The sequence below is a fragment of the Carya illinoinensis genome, chromosome 2, assembly GCF_018687715.1.
Source record: "Carya illinoinensis cultivar Pawnee chromosome 2, C.illinoinensisPawnee_v1, whole genome shotgun sequence".
Lineage (NCBI taxonomy): Eukaryota > Viridiplantae > Streptophyta > Magnoliopsida > Fagales > Juglandaceae > Carya > Carya illinoinensis.
The window spans coordinates 2,012,580-2,030,774 of NC_056753.1; the positions used below are offsets into that span (position 1 = coordinate 2,012,580).

General features: G+C 35.3%; 2 protein-coding genes and 1 non-coding gene across 5 annotated transcripts; 2 read left to right on the forward strand and 1 right to left on the reverse strand.

Annotated features, from left to right (window-relative positions):
* Positions 1 to 5,432: 5,432 nt before the first annotated feature.
* On the forward strand, positions 5,433 to 9,355 carry LOC122296493 (LOB domain-containing protein 36-like). Of its 3 annotated transcripts, none has more exons than XR_006238569.1 (3): positions 5,434 to 5,963; positions 6,853 to 7,893; positions 9,075 to 9,355. XR_006238569.1 is itself a non-coding variant. In XM_043106258.1 (2 exons), exon 2 carries the CDS (start codon positions 6,869 to 6,871, stop codon positions 7,829 to 7,831), a length of 963 nt encoding a protein of 320 aa, XP_042962192.1. In that variant the 5' UTR covers positions 5,433 to 5,963; positions 6,853 to 6,868; the 3' UTR covers positions 7,832 to 8,011. The 3 variants fall into 3 exon arrangements, 1 of the variants encoding a protein (XP_042962192.1); XR_006238574.1 differs by lacking the exon at positions 5,434 to 5,963 and adding an exon at positions 6,043 to 6,284; XM_043106258.1 differs by lacking the exon at positions 9,075 to 9,355 and having other exon boundaries at positions 5,433 to 5,963; positions 6,853 to 8,011.
* Positions 9,356 to 12,497: 3,142 nt separating this feature from the next.
* TRNAE-UUC lies at positions 12,498 to 12,569 on the forward strand. Its single transcript has one exon. It is a non-coding gene; the product is annotated as a tRNA-Glu (tRNA).
* A 486-nt stretch (positions 12,570 to 13,055) lies between these two features.
* LOC122296504 (upstream activation factor subunit spp27-like) lies at positions 13,056 to 17,070 on the reverse strand. Its single transcript, XM_043106275.1, has 6 exons — positions 16,497 to 17,070; positions 15,179 to 15,293; positions 14,900 to 15,074; positions 14,524 to 14,580; positions 13,877 to 14,052; positions 13,056 to 13,559 (listed from the first exon to the last, which is right to left on the reverse strand). Exons 1-6 carry the CDS (start codon positions 16,838 to 16,840, stop codon positions 13,434 to 13,436), a joined length of 993 nt encoding a protein of 330 aa, XP_042962209.1. The 5' UTR covers positions 16,841 to 17,070; the 3' UTR covers positions 13,056 to 13,433.
* Positions 17,071 to 18,195: the final 1,125 nt, after the last annotated feature.

Sequence of the window (18,195 nt, forward strand, 5' to 3'; positions counted from 1 at the left end):
TACCACGTTTTCAAACTCGCCATTTCTTGGCACCCCAAAATAACAAAGCCATGGAAGAGCATCTTAACCTTCTAGAAGAGGAGAGAGAGGCAGCTAAAGTTAAAATGATATATGACAAGAAAAATGCGGAACAATACTTCAATAAGAGGGTCAAGTCCATGACGTTTAAGCTAGGAGATCTAATTCTGAAAGAAAGCGAAGCCACCACCAAAGAAGAAGGCAAGTTAGGACCCTGTTGGAAATGACTATACGTGGTGGTGGCCAACCACAGACCAAGGTCCTACCGTTGGAATGATAGCCAAGGCAAAGAGTTACAACACCCCTGGAATGTGGAGCACTTGAAGAAGTTTTACCTTTAATGATGTTTTATTTTCTGCTCTTGGAACATTTGTTAGAACTCCATTATTGATTTCTTTTTTGAGGAGTAAAGTGTCCATTCTAGGCCAGGCTTGAGTCACCCCTAAACACCAATGTTAAGTCCAAAGACTCGCGGTGTCAAGTAAAAAGAGTGCAGTGGTCAGCAGACCATACCACCCTTAAACACCAATAACGAGTTCAAAAACTCACGGTGCTAAGTAAAAAGGGCGCGGAGGTCGGCAAATCACACCACCCCTGAACAATAATGACGAGTCCAAAAGACTCAAGTGTCAAGTAAAAAGGGCACGGAGGTCAACAGACCACGCTACCTTAAGCCACCATCAAAATACGATAAAAGTAGAAAAAGAAAGCAGCAATAAGAGAAAAGTTTAGCATGTTTACCAAGCTCTAAAAAGGTCCCAAAGTGTATAAGCATGAAAGTGTTCACATTATTTACAAGGATTTGTACAACAAACAAAAGAAATTATAAAATTAAAAAAAAAAAAAAACTAAGTCTTGGAGCTGCCGGAAGCTGAGGGTAGAGGAGGACTGTCAAACACATTGGGCATAGTGTCCTGGTTGAAGGTATCAACGAATTGAAGTAAGGCCACATCAGGCTTGAACAACTTCAGATCTAGGTGCTGCAAGTCGGCATGGGGATTGGCTAGCAAGTGAGACCTAAGTCATAGCACGCTAGCACCATAAGCATAACCAAAGGCGTGGTCCCTCACAGCACGCACCGACGCAAACTGTGGGTGAAGGCAGACGAGTTCCTTCCTCACAGCCAACAATTTAGGCTCCAACGCCCACCTCTTGAGTCTTCTCCTTTAGGCATATATCCTTGTGAATAAGGATGTCATTAATCTTCCTTTGCTGCTCAACGAGGTTGGCTCAAATTTTCTTGTAATCCTTGTGTCGTCGTTTCAACTCCTCTAGAGAGTCGCGCACCTCTGAGAGATCAAGATTAGCTTACCGTCTCTTCTCCTTTGAAGTAGCCAAAGACTTTACAAGTTTAGAGCAACGCAACTAGGAACCAGATAGTTCATAGCAGACAGATTCCCTAAAGGCTGAGAGTTCAAAACTGATGCGACCTTGCTCTGACTCTAATTCCCTTTGGGTGAGGGAAAGTTGAGTCCTAGCAGAGTTTCACTCTAACTCCAGCAGCCCAATTGTCACAAGCCTTTAACTCCCCAGCACAACAAAGTTTATCTCATAGGTAGAGAATTTTGTCGCAAATAATTTCCAAGTCACCCACCAGCGAGTGGGCGTAGCCGTCAACTTGCGCAAGTAGGATCTCCAACTCTGCCCTCTTAGCTTTCCATTTTTTGAACTCCCCCTTGGCGTAAAAAGAGAAGACACTCCTGGAGCAAACTTCGTCTTCCAAGTTAGCTCGGTCTGCCATAATCCAGGTTGCTAAGTCATCAATGCCCTACCAAGGCAAAACCAACTGAGAGTAAATAATAATAGTAAATAGCAAATGATGAAGTAGAAGAGAAAAAGAACCAAAAGTATTCCAGAGAGGAAATTCTGGAGCCAATTGAACATGTTGCTAATAGCTTCACTTTGGGCAGGGGCAGTGGAGGAGGAGGCAATACCCTAAACCTCCTCGTCCTCCTAGCTTCTAGAACATAGTTAGGGCCAAGAAAGAAAGCTTCAGACAAACCGTCGTTGAACTTGCACGTACCGCAGGGGTTTCACAAGACTCCCTGTGTGGCGAGAAATATTATCTAGGTAAAGTCTGCATCTCCCAAAGCTGATGCCCTCAAAAAATTATTCAACTTTTTGAAATTTTAAAATAAAAATGATATTAAAAAATTATATTATAATCCTCTTTTTACTTTATAATTTTTTTTTTCAATTTTTTTAAATCTTATAAAAATCTTAACTTAAATTATTTTATCATTATTTAAAATTTATTTTCCTATTATTTATATGTTTATAATCTTATGTATATTACAAAAGAAAATAATCGGGATACTACCTTTTTACTACCCATTTATTATTCTTTTGTATTTGATTTTTAAAAAATTTTTATTTTATTTAATGGTTAAAAAATGATTATTAGTTAAATTATATATATTTTTAATTTTTTTAATAATTAAGAATGTTAAAAAATTATTTTAAAAAATGAAATATAAAAAATAAAAAAATTTCTAACTACCTTATAAATACTAATTGCGTAGTACCACTACCCCACTACCAAACGAGATGTCAGTCCCCGTGCGGCAGACCTGACGGCCGAGAGGGTTGCCACCCAATCAGACAATTGGGGGAAGCTTAAGGATTTGTCACATCGAAATTGGGCGAGATTTTACATAGGCTCGTTAACCGGTCAATCCAAACGACTGTTTCGCAGGTGTTGTGTTTTTTTCGAAAAAACAAAACACTAAAAGGGAACGGTGAAAATGTCCAATGTCGTGGTGTGTGCTCGTACGGATGCTGACCGGGAATAGCAGGTCACTCTGTCACCACTCTCTCCCTTATCTCGTTACTCGTGCAAGCTGATGCGAAGAAGGTTGAAGTTGGAGTATTTAATGATGCGAATCGAGAAACGATGTGCTGCCTACGTCAATTTACTAACACGCCCCTGTTCGTCTGAGAGAGAACAACTGTCAAGTTACAAGTAGTGAGAGAGAATGGGAATGCCAGTATGGTAACAGTTCACACGCGTGTTAATTAACTTCACCCCAAGGCTGCAATTACCTAAACACCCTGTCTAATCAATCCATGATTTAGTTTAAAAAAATAATTATTTGATGTGAAGTGAAGACTATATAAAGTTGTATTAAATGATTAATATATAAACAAAAAAAAGTTACAAAAAATAAAATCATCATAATTTGTATGACAACGGATGAAAATTTCAATTCCCCGTCTTTTAACTATTATCTTATTATTATTATTATTATTTTACATGGTATCAAATACTTATTAGTTAATTAGTAAAATATTATAATTGATTTTTAATTATTTGATATCATGTAAGGCAAGTATAATTTAAATAATAAAAAATATTATATTTCATATAAAATACATTGATAAAAATGCATTGAAGGATTGGGTTTAGAAAATAAAAATAAAAGTCTAATGATAGGACGAGTTGAGATTGTGAGCTATCATCCGTGATCGGGAGGGATATGTGGTAAGTACTTTGAAGATGAACTATGATTTATATTCTGATCCATTACTAGTTGAAACTTTTCCTGGACTAAATGCAGTTAAATTCATTAAGGGTTTGGATTTAAAGTAGGTCATATTGAAAGGTGATTCTCTGCAAGTTGTTAAAATGATTAAAAATAAATAAATTGATGACACTTGTTGTGACATGTTTATAATAGAAATCATTGAAAATTTGGCAAGTTTTGATCAATGACTAGTTAACCATATTGGGAGGTATTGTAACAACATAGCTCATGCCTTAAGCAAAAGATGCTTTGGGGGTCATAGGAGTAAAGTTTGATTTCCATGAGTTTCCTCATTGTATTATTCCATTCTGTTGATGATTATGAATAACATTTTGTTTTTTTCTAAAAAAAAATAATAATAATGACAGGACAGGCGAGAAAGACGAAAGTTTGTAGTGTTTAAAAAAAAATTTATTAAGAGTGGATCTCTCTTCATAATCCTATGTCAATAAAGGATGCTAAAGTTTATATAAACAATGAAAAGATCATTGAATAACTTGTTTTCAATGACCAAACCGTTGGAATTTAATTCATATTGGACATGCGTGAGCCATTAAATGACTACTGCTGTATTCATCAACAGTTTGTATATATAATTATATATATATAATTTGGTCATAACATACTATCTATCATGTGATTCATGATTGATGATGTATTGAAACTTGCACGCCAAGACTAACAAATTAATGTCTTCACTTGGTCCCTATGCTTTCCATCTTTTGAGATTTGATTTTAATTTTGAGAAATATTATTTGGAGAAATGATACAGTAGTAAGTATGTAAGCGTTACATAATTATTTTTTTTAAAATAAATAAATACGAGACTCATATGAAAAAAATTAATTTTTAAATAGTAAATCTCATTATTTTTCAAAACAACTACACAATAGTTGCATAGTCCACGAGTATATATATCACTACTCTATTATTTATACTTATAATTTTTATTTACATAAAAATATGTGCATCAGACTAGTTAGTTATTAATTAATATGCTAAAAATTATTGAACTTAAGATTAAAAAGAAAATTGATAAAATGGGTTTTGTACCTAAAATTATAAATATATGTAGCATTACTCTTTAATTTTACTCGAAGAAAAATTGGATTTGAATATATAACCTCATACATGAATAAGAATTATTTATATCTTTATTTCCTTTCAAATAAAAAATATCAAACACTTATATTTCAACCAATCAATGTGACAAGTCACCTCATTAAATTATTAAAGATTTTGAATTGATTTAAAATTTTATGTAACTACCATTAATTCAAAACAAAGTTTAATTACTCTTATGACTTATGAGTAATAAACAATTAAAATATTTCAGATTTTATATTAAAATGGTATTTCAGATTTCAAACAATCAATTAAAATCAGACCATATTTTAATATATGGATAAGATCTTCTCATTTTTATTACTATATATATGGATATGTATAGGTTTTAGAAGGAAATAACCAAATTATCTCATATTTTTTACTAAATGAATAGTAATTTCCATTGTCAATATCTATTGTCATATAAATAAAAATTATAAATATTAATAGTATTTTAAGAGAGAGAGAGAGAGAGAGAGAGAGAGAGAGAGAGAGAGAGAGAGAGAGATAGAGAGAGAGAGAGAGAGAGAGAGAGAGAGAAAGCGCAGGGCAGGTTGGTAATTTAAGGACATAAAGAGCCAGGGGTGACAATCCATAAGAAGGAAGGGTAGTCTCGGCATTAGGACGAGACAGTGGTAGTACTGCAGGGACAAAGAGGTAACTCAGAGACGCATTGAAGTTGTTACTCAGAAATAAGAGAGAGGTCCTTTCAATAACTGATTGCAAAATTCGTGTCGCACACAAAAGAAGAAAGTGTATCGAGAAAAATAAAACAAAAGAAAAGAAATAGTTTATTGATCCGACGGCCATAACCACTCTGCTAAAATCTCAACGGCAGACAATAGAAAGCACATAAATTTTGACGTAGAGACCATCGAATCATCTCTCTCCTTTTCTCTGTAAAAAGTTGTTTTGACTATTTCTTTCTTTCCTTCTATTTTCCTATTTCGATTTTTCTTTTATTTTTTATTTTTTATTTTTTTTTTGTTCCCAATGGGATCATCGTGAAACTCGAAGATCGGATCAACCGCTCTCTCGCTCTCAAACCCTAGACTGTAGAGCCATCCCTTCCCCTCCCCTCCCCTCCTCCTCCCCATCACTGTGAGTCTTGAGGTTTTCGGCCTCCATTTTTTGAAGAGTTGCTTCAGGCTTCCGCACAAACGACGAAGTTCCGGTTATTAGAGTCTATGTTTTGTCGCAGGTTTCACATGGCCTTGGGATGCAACGAAAGGAAGAGAGAAAGAGAGAAGGGACCGATACTACTGTAATCCGAGGACGGAGTTTAGCAATATCTTAAACGTAAATCCCCCTGAGGTGAGATTCTGATATTTCTTTCTTTATTTAATTTTTGGAATCGGAGAGAAGCTAGCCGGGTGGATATGGAGATCGCTAGGGGACTCGTTGAGCCAGATGATTTGGTTTAGAACTTTGATTTTTTCGTCAAAACGGATCTAGAAGGATCCATACGATGATATATATATATTTTTTCCATTTTTGAGATGGTGTAATTTCTGGAGAGAGAGAGAGAGAGAGAGAGAGAGAGAGAGAGAGAGAGTTCTCGTTCTTGAGAGCCAGAATGAGAAAGCGGCGAGAGCTTCTTTACGAAGCCATTCTAATTGGGTTTTCACGTTTCTGGTAATTTCACAAAGAGTAGTTCTCGTTTCATTGTAATTTTCTGTTCCACTGTCGCTCTCTCTCTCACAGTGTAGTGGAAGTTTGAGAAATATCGGCAATCGTCCCGCCGATCACGCTCTAATAGGTTTCGTTCCCAATGTTTTTCCTTTATTTTTCATCTTGCAGCACCATGAACCGCTTCGTTTTCCTTTTCCTCCATTTTGCTTGCTGTGTAAGACAGTCTTTGGTTATCTTTGACTCATCGTGTCGGTTTCTTAATAGATTCGATACGAGACGATTTTAATGCCCCAGAAAATTTTAATGATCCATTTATTCTTTAAATGAAGCTTCCCTTAACCATCCCCCCGCTTCCTCCTCTCGTTTATCTCCTTCATCACCCCTCATTTCGATGGTTGGCTTCCTCATTATTATCGGTGATCAACAAAAACAGTCTCTCTATTCATACTTTCTCTCTCTAGGCTATATACCGTTCCTGAACAATTCCATTTGTCGTTTTATATAATAATTATATATATTTCGGTAGTAAATCTTTTTCTTTTTGTGATTTTGGGCTTCTTTGTTTTTTCAGATTTTGAAAGACAAAAATGTCGTCATCGAACTCTCCCTGCGCAGCGTGCAAGTTTCTGAGGCGGAAGTGCACGCAAGAGTGCGTGTTCGCACCCTATTTCCCACCGGACCAACCCCAAAAGTTCGCCAATGTGCACAAGGTCTTCGGCGCCAGCAACGTCGCCAAGCTTCTCAACGAGCTCAACGCGGCGCAGCGCGAAGACGCCGTGAACTCGCTGGCGTACGAGGCCGAGGCTCGTCTTCGGGACCCAGTGTATGGCTGCGTGGGCTTCATCTCCATTCTTCAGCACAGGTTGAAACAGGTCCAGACTGATCTATTTAATGCCAAGAAGGAGCTTGCTTCCTATATTGGCCCTCAGGCTATGCTCACTATTCTTCAACCCCCGGCATATATGACCCAACAGCAGCACCCTGGCAATCCTTCGTCCTCGGCTGTTTTGCCCTACAACATGTCGCCTATGCTTGGGATTCCCACTGGGGCTCCTACGCGTGGTGGGGCATTGGTGATTCGCGAGCCCCAGCCACAGCATCACCAGCACCAGCTATTTGAGGCACAGCAATTGGCTGCAGCTGTGGCTGCCAGAGAGCAACAGGAGATTTTACGGAGTTATGAGCAGCAACAACAACTACAGCAGCACGCGCAGTCGCACCAGCACCAGCACCAGCCAGAACTCGTAAGGTTCAACAGTGGGTTCGACCCGGCTGCCGCAGCGGGAGGTTCGGTCACTGCTACTGGGTTCAATCAGGTGAATGCTGCTGCCGCTGCTATGTCGCCTTCTTTGGCTCTGGGCACATTTGAAAATCCTTACGAGATTCAACCACAGCAAGGGGAACATCATGGCCATTCTCATCACCATCCGCTCCAGGCACAGCTCTTGCTCCAGCCACAACAAACACATGCACACCAGCAGGGCCAGCATACCCAGCCGCAGTCTAAGCCAGAAAGCGAGGAGGGTAGAAGTCTTGGTCCATCTTGTTGATATTTTCTTTTCAGAAGCTCTTTAACCTTCCCGCTTTTTCATTTAACTGAGTTTCATTCTAGGTATGTACTCTTTCTTTCTCTGTGGTTTATATATGCCTGTGCACATGCGGGTTTGCTTGTTTTGTCCATTTTATTGAACAATATCATTGTGTGGTAGATGATTTTGTTTGGATTTTTATGCCTGTCTTTTCATAAATGGGGCTATCTCCTCTGGTAATAGTGGGAGGCTAAAATTACTAGGAGGTGGGTTAAAGGAACAGTCGTCTTTTCAAGAGGAAGGATGTCCCTTTCAACCCCAATCAATAATTAGTAGCAGCCTCGGATTTTACTTTCTTTCTTCTTTTTTTTGGGGTCAAGCCTCGGATTTTACTTGCACACCCTTTACCCTTTCAAATGCCTGAAATCTGCTTAAAAAATGCCTCCACGTTGTTTTGCTAACAGAGAAATGAATATCGTTGTCAAGAGGGGGAAAAAACAAAGAAGAGAGAAATGGATGCCGTGTGATGGGACGTTTCTTTGGGTCAACTATGCATATTATTTGCGTGTCTCAAATTATGATCCTAAAGGAATCTTTTGTATAAAAAAATAAGGTAGCCATGGGGTTTTGATGGGTACTAATTGGACGAAACATCACTTGTTAAAAAAAAAAAAAAAAACCCTGAATGAAAATAATATTCATGATATTTGAGTAAAGATGCTTGGATTTGATGTCCCTACTCCCTCGTGTCCTAAGGACAAAAGTTGCCCTCATTATATTTTTCTGCTCTACCTAACAATATCTAATTAAGTCTGCATATCACGTTCAAGTTAGGTTGCCTTTTGTTGAAGATAATTTTTATTAGTTCGTAGAAATATAAACTCGTGAGTTGATTTAGGACATTAGGTGCATGCATGACTTTAGTTACTTGCATTATTTCGTGTTTGATCAAACACTGACACAGTGAAGACTTGTGACTTTAAAGTGGAGTACTGTTTTGAGTTTCATTTATTTATTTTTGAGTTTCCCAAATAATAGAATATCTTTTTTTCTTTCTTTATCAAAACTGATTATTTTATCAGCCATCCAGTGTGCTGTTTTCAAAACCGTATTAGACAAGGCCACAATGGAGATATGAATTAATTATTATCATAATATTTTTATTGTTGTTGTTATCCAAGTTCGTGATATATAGTTTATATATTGGCATAATTATATATCCATGCTGATACTTTTTCCACTATTTTTCTCTTTTTCTGTGCAGGTCGTATCTGCCTACAAGTGAGAGATCTAGAGAGAGGTTCCAAAGTCAATATTTTTTTGGTGGTTTCGAAGAAGACTTTCAGGAGAGATACATTTATAAATGCAAGATCTGCATTGATCTTTGAGTACAGTCTTTTTTATTTTTATTTTTTGGTTATATATTTATTTTTTCCGGATGAGCAGTGACGTTTAATCTTTATGTAAATCGGAATTTGGGAAGCTCCTCTTCAGTTTCTAGCATTCGTTGCAAATAATATTTATAATTCATAGAACTTGATGGTAGTAGTTTGTCTTTTGCATTTTTCATACTCCTATCTTATTTTTATTATATTATGTAAAATGTGTCATGTTATAAAGAATTATTTAATAAAAAATTATTTAATGATAATAAATATACTACATCTTATATAATAAGACGAGAAAGGAATGGTAGTGTGGTGTCACCAAAAGGCCGCCAGATAAACATTAGTTGTCACCACTTGGATTAAACTTCAATAGTGGGAAAAGCTGGCTAATTTCAAAAGTACTGTGTATAAGAAGTTCTATATATATAGAAGCCTTATATATACCATACAATATTTTTATAATATGTGATTTATTATTTTTATTATTCTATCTTAATGTTTTAATATGTATGTTTAAATAAAAGGATAAAAATGATAAATCACATGTTAGTTTGGTTAGGTAAAGATATGTAGTAGTGTTAGGCCTCATTTAGTTACATAGATAAGACGAGATGAAATGAGATAATAGTTAAAAGTTAAATAAAATATTATTAAAATATAATTTTTTAATATTATTTTTATTTTAAAATTTGATGAGTTGCCTTGTGTAACTAAATCAGTCCTAAGACCCCTTATAGAATTTTTCTTTCTTGCCTTCCATGCCTTACTAACTTTGTTTTGTTTTGGTTGTTAAGAGGACGATTAATTTATAAAGAAAAAAAATAAAGTCTAAGGTCAACATATTTAACCAAAGAAAATGTGGTTAATTATTTAATTACTCAGTTTACTATGCAAGCATGTGCCCTTTTTTACTTTCTACTTTTTTATTTTGTCTTTACTGCATGGGAAGTACTATATATATTATTATAACAATTGTTGGTAATCAGGACGTAAATGCCCAGCACAAAATAATTCAAAAAAAGAAAATGAAGATCAAGATAAAGACAATCAACTAGAAATTAACATAAATTAATTGCCATATTTGTGCTAATCACAGGGTACATATCCATATGGGTTTTTCAATTAAATCTTTTTCCTTTTCCAACTTTTGACCAAGATACCTATCCCATTCGATGACCATGCATGCATGCATGTTGACTGATATTAATTTGGCTGATATGGACTCATTTATTCATTTATATTTAGGGAATTTTGATACATAATAATTATGATGGTCCAGCTCATTTGATTGCAACAAATAGCATGCATTCATCATCACAAGCGTGTGCTTTCTAACAATGTCAATATGTATATGTAGATATCCTTATATATCCGGAGTATAATTATCAAGACGAAGGCAATAATGATACCAATAGGCTACGTAAACATACCATCTATCATAACATCAATTCTAATTAATATAAAAATTTCAAAATGGCCTTTGTTGATGTAATTTTTCGGTAGGATTGAAAGGTAACAAAATGGTCGAATGATCCTCGATAATGGTTTGATGTTGATACGATACTTGAATACTCATCGATCTATAAAATAAATAAGAAATAAAACACAATATTAAATATAAACAAAGAAATAGACACATAGATTTACATGATTTGACATAAAAATATACACGTTTCTAGGTCGTTTGAGGACGAAATCTGCTATGCTGAGTGATTTTACAGTTTTTTTATGTATCTCTTAATATAATAGAGAAAATAAGTTGAGAAGAGGTTGAAGAAAATATATGTGAGAGAGTCCCATGAGAGTGTAGAGGTTATTTTAGGAGGGTATATATCTAATCTCCCAAGTTTGTACCATCTTATGACTAGAGGCAAAAGCAAAATGTTGAATGCTAGTATTATTTTTCGTGATGATGTTATAACTCTTCAAGAGGGAATGAATATGCAATGTAGCGGCTCAAGGTGGAGTAACTGTCACCAGTTAAAAGTTGGGAAACGTCCAAGAGTAGTGCACTAGGGCTGTCAATATTGTGCAGGAAGTAGGGGGAGGGATTATCGGCATGGGTTGGATGGAGAAGGCATCTATAGAGAGGATTGACAATGATACCATGACAAAGATTGAGTCTTGTGAGAAAAATATTCTTATTCAATTAAATTGATCTGTATAGTACATGTAAATATTATACGAATAATTCTAGTTGAAGACTTTTACACTACACATCATTCACTTAGCATAATTTAAATTTTACAAATCAAATTATGTCATGTAAATGGTATGTGGTGTAAGACCTTCAAATAATACTATTTAATATATAAAGATTGTTGATTAGGCTGTCTATGAATGTACATGATAAGGCATAATTGATATACAAAAGAATGTGTTTATCTTATCCTAATTGAGTGTGTTGTATCTATTTCAACCTTGTCCAAGTTTTGCTGAGAAATGTGGCACAAGATGGATAAATATTGCTATGGATAATCGTATAGAGTTATTTTACTCATAAGCCCTATATCATACCCTGCTCAGTAGAAGAACTCTTCTTCTTCTTCTTCTTCTTCTCCTCTCTCTCTCTCTCTCTCTCTCTCTCTCTCTCTCTCTCTCTCTCTCTCTCTCTCTCTCTCTCTCTCTGTGTCTGAGCAGGTGTGTGTAGGATTGCTAAATAGAAATTTTCAATTAAAAATAGAGACCAAAAGAAAACTCAAATCTCTCCGTGGAAATTCTTGGTATACTTGTTAACAAACTTTGGATGGAGAAGGGGTAAAAAATTAATTGGCCTTTAAGAGAATATTATTTTCATGATTAACAGGGATTGTTTTTTAAGCCATAGTCTTTTCCCAAGATAAATCCATACTGATTCTAGCTTTTCATAGTTGATATAGGACAGCTAAAATGGGAGGAGTAATGCTAGATACAACCTACAAGCCCAAATGCTAGTAATAATTTGCAAATGCTATCTTTCAAACAGCAAACAGAGTAAGATGTCAAAATAATGAGTTATGTTATATACAAGCACAGTTGCGTACTAATCTATATATTAATACTAATTTATTTATACTTAAAATTTAAATTAACACTATTTTCAATAAAAATCTACTTTTTGATCAATCACTTCATATTAGTACATAAATTAATACATAATTATACTTGTAACTATATTTTTTTCAAAATAATATATTTGACCCTAACAACATATCCATCCCAATAGGGTGAGATGCGTACGTACATTGCGTTGCCATTACTGTTGATACCTTTTTGTTCAAATATACAAGTAAATAATTAAACTCTCGGGAGCGTAGTTATCCGTTGTCGTCCAGCGGTTAGGATATCTGGCTTTCACCCAGGAGACCCGGGTTCGATTCCCGGCAACGGAATGGGTAGTTTTGGTTGCACCCTTTTTATATTTTACGACCAAGAGAAGAGGGATGCAATGAAGAGTCTCCAAAAACAAACCTAAAGATGCAAAGCATAGGGAATAATCGTTATATTATTTACCCTGAAAGACAACAAGCCTGTTGGTGCCGATACATAAGAACTAACACCACTAACCTGCTACAACTCTATACGTTTGGATGTTAACATGAGTTGAATTGAATTGTGAATAGTAATATTTTGTAAGTTCCATTAAAATGGATTTGATTTTTTTATGAAAAGTTGAAAAAAAAAAACAGATTCCATTAATGATTAATTTGAAGTAGTTGAGATGAGATAAGATGAATTTGGTTTAATAACCAAACACAACATTAGTCTTTTAGTACCGGAACATGTAAAACATACTGTGCAAGTTTATTGAAATGTAAATGTCGACCTTTATTTCTAGGCTGCTAAGCACACAACTGAAATCCAGAAAGGCCACATCAAGTCCAAAAGCAACCTCATAATTACCCTTCTATTGAATGAAGGCAGTGGGGAAACAGAAGCCTTCACATTCTTGACATACAATATCCAGAGTGATGAAAATTACTACAACTACAGTCATTCACTCAGAAGCTAAGAAAGAGATGCAAAGTTAAACAAAATACCAGACAAAAAGATCTATATATATATTGAGAGTGAGAGAGAGAGAGAGAGAGAGAGAGAGAAGAGGAGAGATTTTCTTTTCCTCTCTTGTATTTTCAATTTGCCCTGTTTGTGGGCCGTGCAAAAAGATCCAACAAACAAAACACTGAAAGTTAAACTAGACCTATAAGCAAAACTTCCGTTCCTTTGGGGCTTCACAAGAACGGTAATGGTGAGACTCACTGTTCTGTCTTCATGAAGTGAGAAGCTAGGAGTTTTGAAACTGTGAAGCCAATAAAGGAGTCAACGTCAAACAGTTCTTTCAGCTTCTCGTCACATATTATTCTCCTCTTGTCAGATGGGTCCTTCAGGAACAAGAACACGGACTCAGTGAATCTTTAATCACAAATACGCAAAGAAAGAGGCGATAATAAGTAAAATCTGGCACGAAAGCATCACCATAACAATTTGTAATGAAAAAACTGACACTAGCAAAAACTGACATGATTTTGCAGTTTCTCGTGCAGAAATTTATAATGAAAAAAGGAGACTGCAAAACCCTAATCAAGAATTTTACACGGTGAAAGTAATAGTTCAGTATTCCAGGGTACTAAATATATGAGATACAAATCTTGAACGATAAAGCAATCATTGTGTTCCATCAAGGCAAGAAACAACGTACCTGGAGGTTGTTTTGTTTTATGTACTCCCATATTCTCTTTATGACATCACCCCGTGATAATGCACTTTCCCCAGTACCAAGGAACATCACCAAGGCATCCGAAAGTTGAAGAGGCGCAAGAAAACCTGATTTACCTCCCTTCAGCCTTTTTTCTTTCCTTTTCGGCTCATTTGGATCTGAAATGGAGATCTAGATAAGGTCCACAAAAAGAATGTCTTAATGAGACATGTAACTGGCTAGTATATGTTGTTCAGAGAAAAATAATTAGATAATCCAAATACATTGTCGGAAATGAATCTAGTAAAATTCACAAGTGCTACAAAGTCCAGCGGAGCTGTGCACCAAGCGGAAACTGCACTATTCTTTCACCTTTAGTGCAAATATTCTCAGTGAAAGCAAAGCTTGTACCAAATAGACTTCTGCAGCACCAAAGAATATTAGTCTAATACATATTTATGTGTTGCAACTAAAGGTGAAATACAAGTGAAAGTATGAAGTTGAGCTAAGCTGAAGATATGTTGCCATCAGCAACAATCAGCATGCACTTGGCGAGGAGAAGGCCACTGGCACACCAAGTATCAATGCAAAACAACATTTACAACAACACATCATAATATCATCAAGAACACTGAATTAATTGATCCCACCTTCTTCTCTTTCTTGCTTCGGCTGCCTGTCCTTCTGCATTGACTTGACTGGCACAACTATATCAAGAAAGGAAGCATAAGTAATGTTTGAAGAGTTTTATAAGAGGCTGAAAATAGAAGAGAGAGGATAGTTTGAGTCAGCACTAGATAAAACAAAGGAGCGCAATGGTCATTAAGTTAATAAATATTCTTTTTTCTTTAATAAGACATCATGGAATCATCGCAGCTGTTAATTTCATACTCCTCAAATAAGGAACATGGTGACAATTGAACAGGAAATATTCTATTCAACATTGAACATGTACAGATCCAAAGTCTCACATAACGCCAAATATATTTGAAAAAAATTAAGAATAATAACAGGGTTATAGCATACCATCATCTGAGTCCAATGGCCAGATATGCTTTGATAAGGCCTTATTCATTTGGAACATGTTGATGGATTTAACACTAAAAAGGGCACGCAGTGGTTCATCACAATTGATATTCCGCCGATTATTAGGATCTTGCAAATTGTTCTCTCTAATATAGGCCCACAGTTGCTTGACGACCTAGAACCAAGATAACAGAGAGATGATTTTACAACAATGAAAATTCCCACCAGATTAACTAATGAAAAATTGAAGATATCTTCTCCACATATTTCTGAATATACCTCAGTCCTTGCCATTTCAGATTCCCCAAGGAATTCCTGAAGTTGAGGCGACAGGCTACATAATTTGCTAAAACCACCCCCCCTCTTCTTTACCTCATTTTTATGCTTGTTTGACCTGAGTTTTTAAGAAAAGCCAATAATCAGTTTTACAAATAAGGTGAAATGTCAGTTAAACAACTCTATCAGCCCTTAAATCATACATGACAATGTAGTATAAATAAATTCAAGGTAAATAAGGGGATAATTTATTGAAAGTTCAACCCAATAATGCAGGATTTAAGTTTGTGGACCAGATTTCATAAAAGTGTTTTTTTTTTTTTTTTTTCCTTTTTTGCTCTTCTTGGTAAAGACTACATACGGTCTTCCCATAGTGCAGTCGACTTCATTCATAACCTCTAAAAAAAAGTAACATATTTTTTTACTGTCTCAGTGATAAGCGGAGAAAGAATAAATCTCATAGTTAAGATGGTTTATGGAAGCAAATTACCCTCGTCATGAAGGGATTTCTTCAGAGAGGCTTCCAAAATTTACCTAGTCATCTTACTTCCAAATGAAGATTCAGTTCCCAGTGAATTTCAAGTGGAATCTTAAAAAAAATAAAGCATAAGGAAAGCATGATGGGTGATTTCACTGTATAACATAAATTTTGGACACCAAAGTCAAAAGAACTTTACCCACATGCAACTGGTAAATATAGAAGGTAATGGATTTTCTTCCAATAAATTGGATGTTTTTTCCTAGACAAGTAACGAGTGAAAAGAAGGGAGCTGTTTCGGCTTGCACTTCGCATCAATGGATGAATTCGCCATTTTGGACTAAAGTAACTCATCGCGAGAAATTTTCTTTTATAAAGGTTAGGAACGACTGTTGCAATAACTTGAAACAATAAATATTGAATAACCGAATTCGCCAATTTGGACTAAAGTAACTCATCGCGAGAAATTTTCTTTTATAAAGCTTAGGAACGACTGTTGCAATAACTTGAAACAATAAATATTGAATAACCCAAACATTGACAAAGGTAAAAAAGGACCTTTATTTCAATCGAATATGTTCTGAGAAATAATTTCTTGAGATTATAAGGTAAAAGAACGAGGACATGACTTCGTGTGTGTGTGTGTGTGTTTGTATACAAATTTACATTTCCTTTGTAAGAAGCTAGTTTAATGCACAATCGGCGTTCTCACTCCAGGAATCTTCGATATAGAAACAAAATAAAAGATTAATTCCGTAAAGAGACTAGCTCCGACTGCAAATGCAGAATCAAACGTAACCGTAAATTTTATACATGTGAAAATAACTGCAAGAAAAAACTGACCGTCTTTTGCCCTTCCCATTATTCGTTTGTTGAACTTCTTCTTCATCGTCCTCATCCTTAGAACCAGAACCGTCGGTTTCTTCCGATTTAGCATTCTCAGTCCGATCGTCTGTTCCTCCTTCGTCAACTTCAGCTTCAGCGACTTCTTCAGCCTCCTCGGTTTTATCATGCAGGCTCTGCAAGAACACGTCCACCTGTTCCCTTATAAACGCCTTCTTGTCTGTCAAATCCACTCCAAAATCTGCCTCCAGCCTTCGGCGCACGGTGGCTGTGGTCGTCGTGTTCAGGTCGGAGCTCTGGAGAAACTCCCGGAGCCGCACAATAAGCTCCGAGTCCGATACCATTTTCCCGTGTTTCGGGCCGGCTTTGGGGTCTGGGTCTGGGTCTCGGTGAGCCTCTATCAGATGGCCGCCGGGAAGAGATTCCGAAAAGGGAACAAGATGGGGGAATTGGGGGCGTGGAGGATGGAAGGATAAACGTGGAATTAATCGAAAAGATTCTGTCTCCCTGTCTCTTTCCGAAGTTTTTTCACAAGTTTCTCGTTTCTCGTTACTATGAGAAGTAAGTGGGGCCTAGTCGACAGTACCCGTGCTGTCTTTGAGTTCGAAGCTACAAGAGGATAAAAGAAAGGAAGAAAACTCCCGCTAAATAAAAAATTATATAAAAATAAATTTATAAAATAATATGAATTTAAAATTTCGTTAAATTTATTTTATAATAAAAATAAGAATATTTTTATGAAATAATGTTATTTTTATAAGATATTTTTATAAAATATCTTTCTTTTTCAAATATTATTATGTAAAATAATAAATATTGTGAAAATTGACGTATGTTTATCACTTTTCTATAAAAATACATTTATCATAATAAATTAAAATTTCAAAATATTATAAGTTGTATCATATCAAAAAAATGGAATATTGTGTTTTTCTTATAGTATTTTTTTTATATTATCATTATTTTTGTTAAAAATAGTGATTTTTTTTAATAATTTATTATCTGCAATTTTGGACAATAAAACAGTTTTAAAAAATATATAAAAACCAAGTAGTATAAAGTTTTTTTTCCTTCTTGTTAAAACGCCAAAAGTTAAAAGTTTATTGGTAAAACCTTTAAAATGTTACTCAAGTATGGAGTATCCTCTCTTGATGCCTACTAGGGTTTGTTACAGAAAATATATAACCATCCATATAGCAGAAAGTTGAAGGCTATGGAGTGTAAATGTTCTTGATTTATTTATTTTGTGGATTTAAACACTTTACTCTTAGTTTGGGTTACGGTTTCTACACAAATGAGTAATTTTACATATGATCGTGAAGTGCATAAAAGTCACGTAATTATTTTAAAAAAGAGTAAGATTCACTAATACAAAATTCATTTTTTTCAAGTGAGTCTCCTGTTTTATTCACTTTTTTCAAAGCGATTACACCACGGTTATATAATTCATGGTTACAAATATTTGTTCTCAGTGTTTATGTAACATAATTTGATTTGAAAGATAAAGTTTAAAATTTGAATCTTACAAATCAAATGTGTAATGCTATACACTACACTACCATCTCACTTAGATCCTACTATATATAATGTGATGCGTTTATCACTATTTGATGATAAAAAATTATATAATAAATAATCATTCAATAGTGATAAATATGTCACATCTTACTTAAGAGTAGCGCTGTGCAGCGGTCGGGCT

Bases quoted from the DNA above. Each gene is read 5' to 3' on its own strand.
- LOC122296504 (XM_043106275.1), bottom strand. From the start codon at position 16,840: ATGGTATCGGACTCGGAGCTTATTGTGCGGCTCCGGGAGTTTCTCCAG. The intron at 15,294-16,496 runs GTCAGTTTTTTC...TTAAAAACTCAG, and splicing joins AATGGGAAGGGCAAAAGACG to GTCAAACAAGCATAAAAATG. The intron at 13,560-13,876 runs GTACGTTGTTTC...TTGTTCCTGAAG, and splicing joins TAAAACAAAACAACCTCCAG to GACCCATCTGACAAGAGGAG.
- LOC122296493 (XM_043106258.1), top strand. From the start codon at position 6,869: ATGTCGTCATCGAACTCTCCCTGCGCAGCGTGCAAGTTTCTGAGGCGG.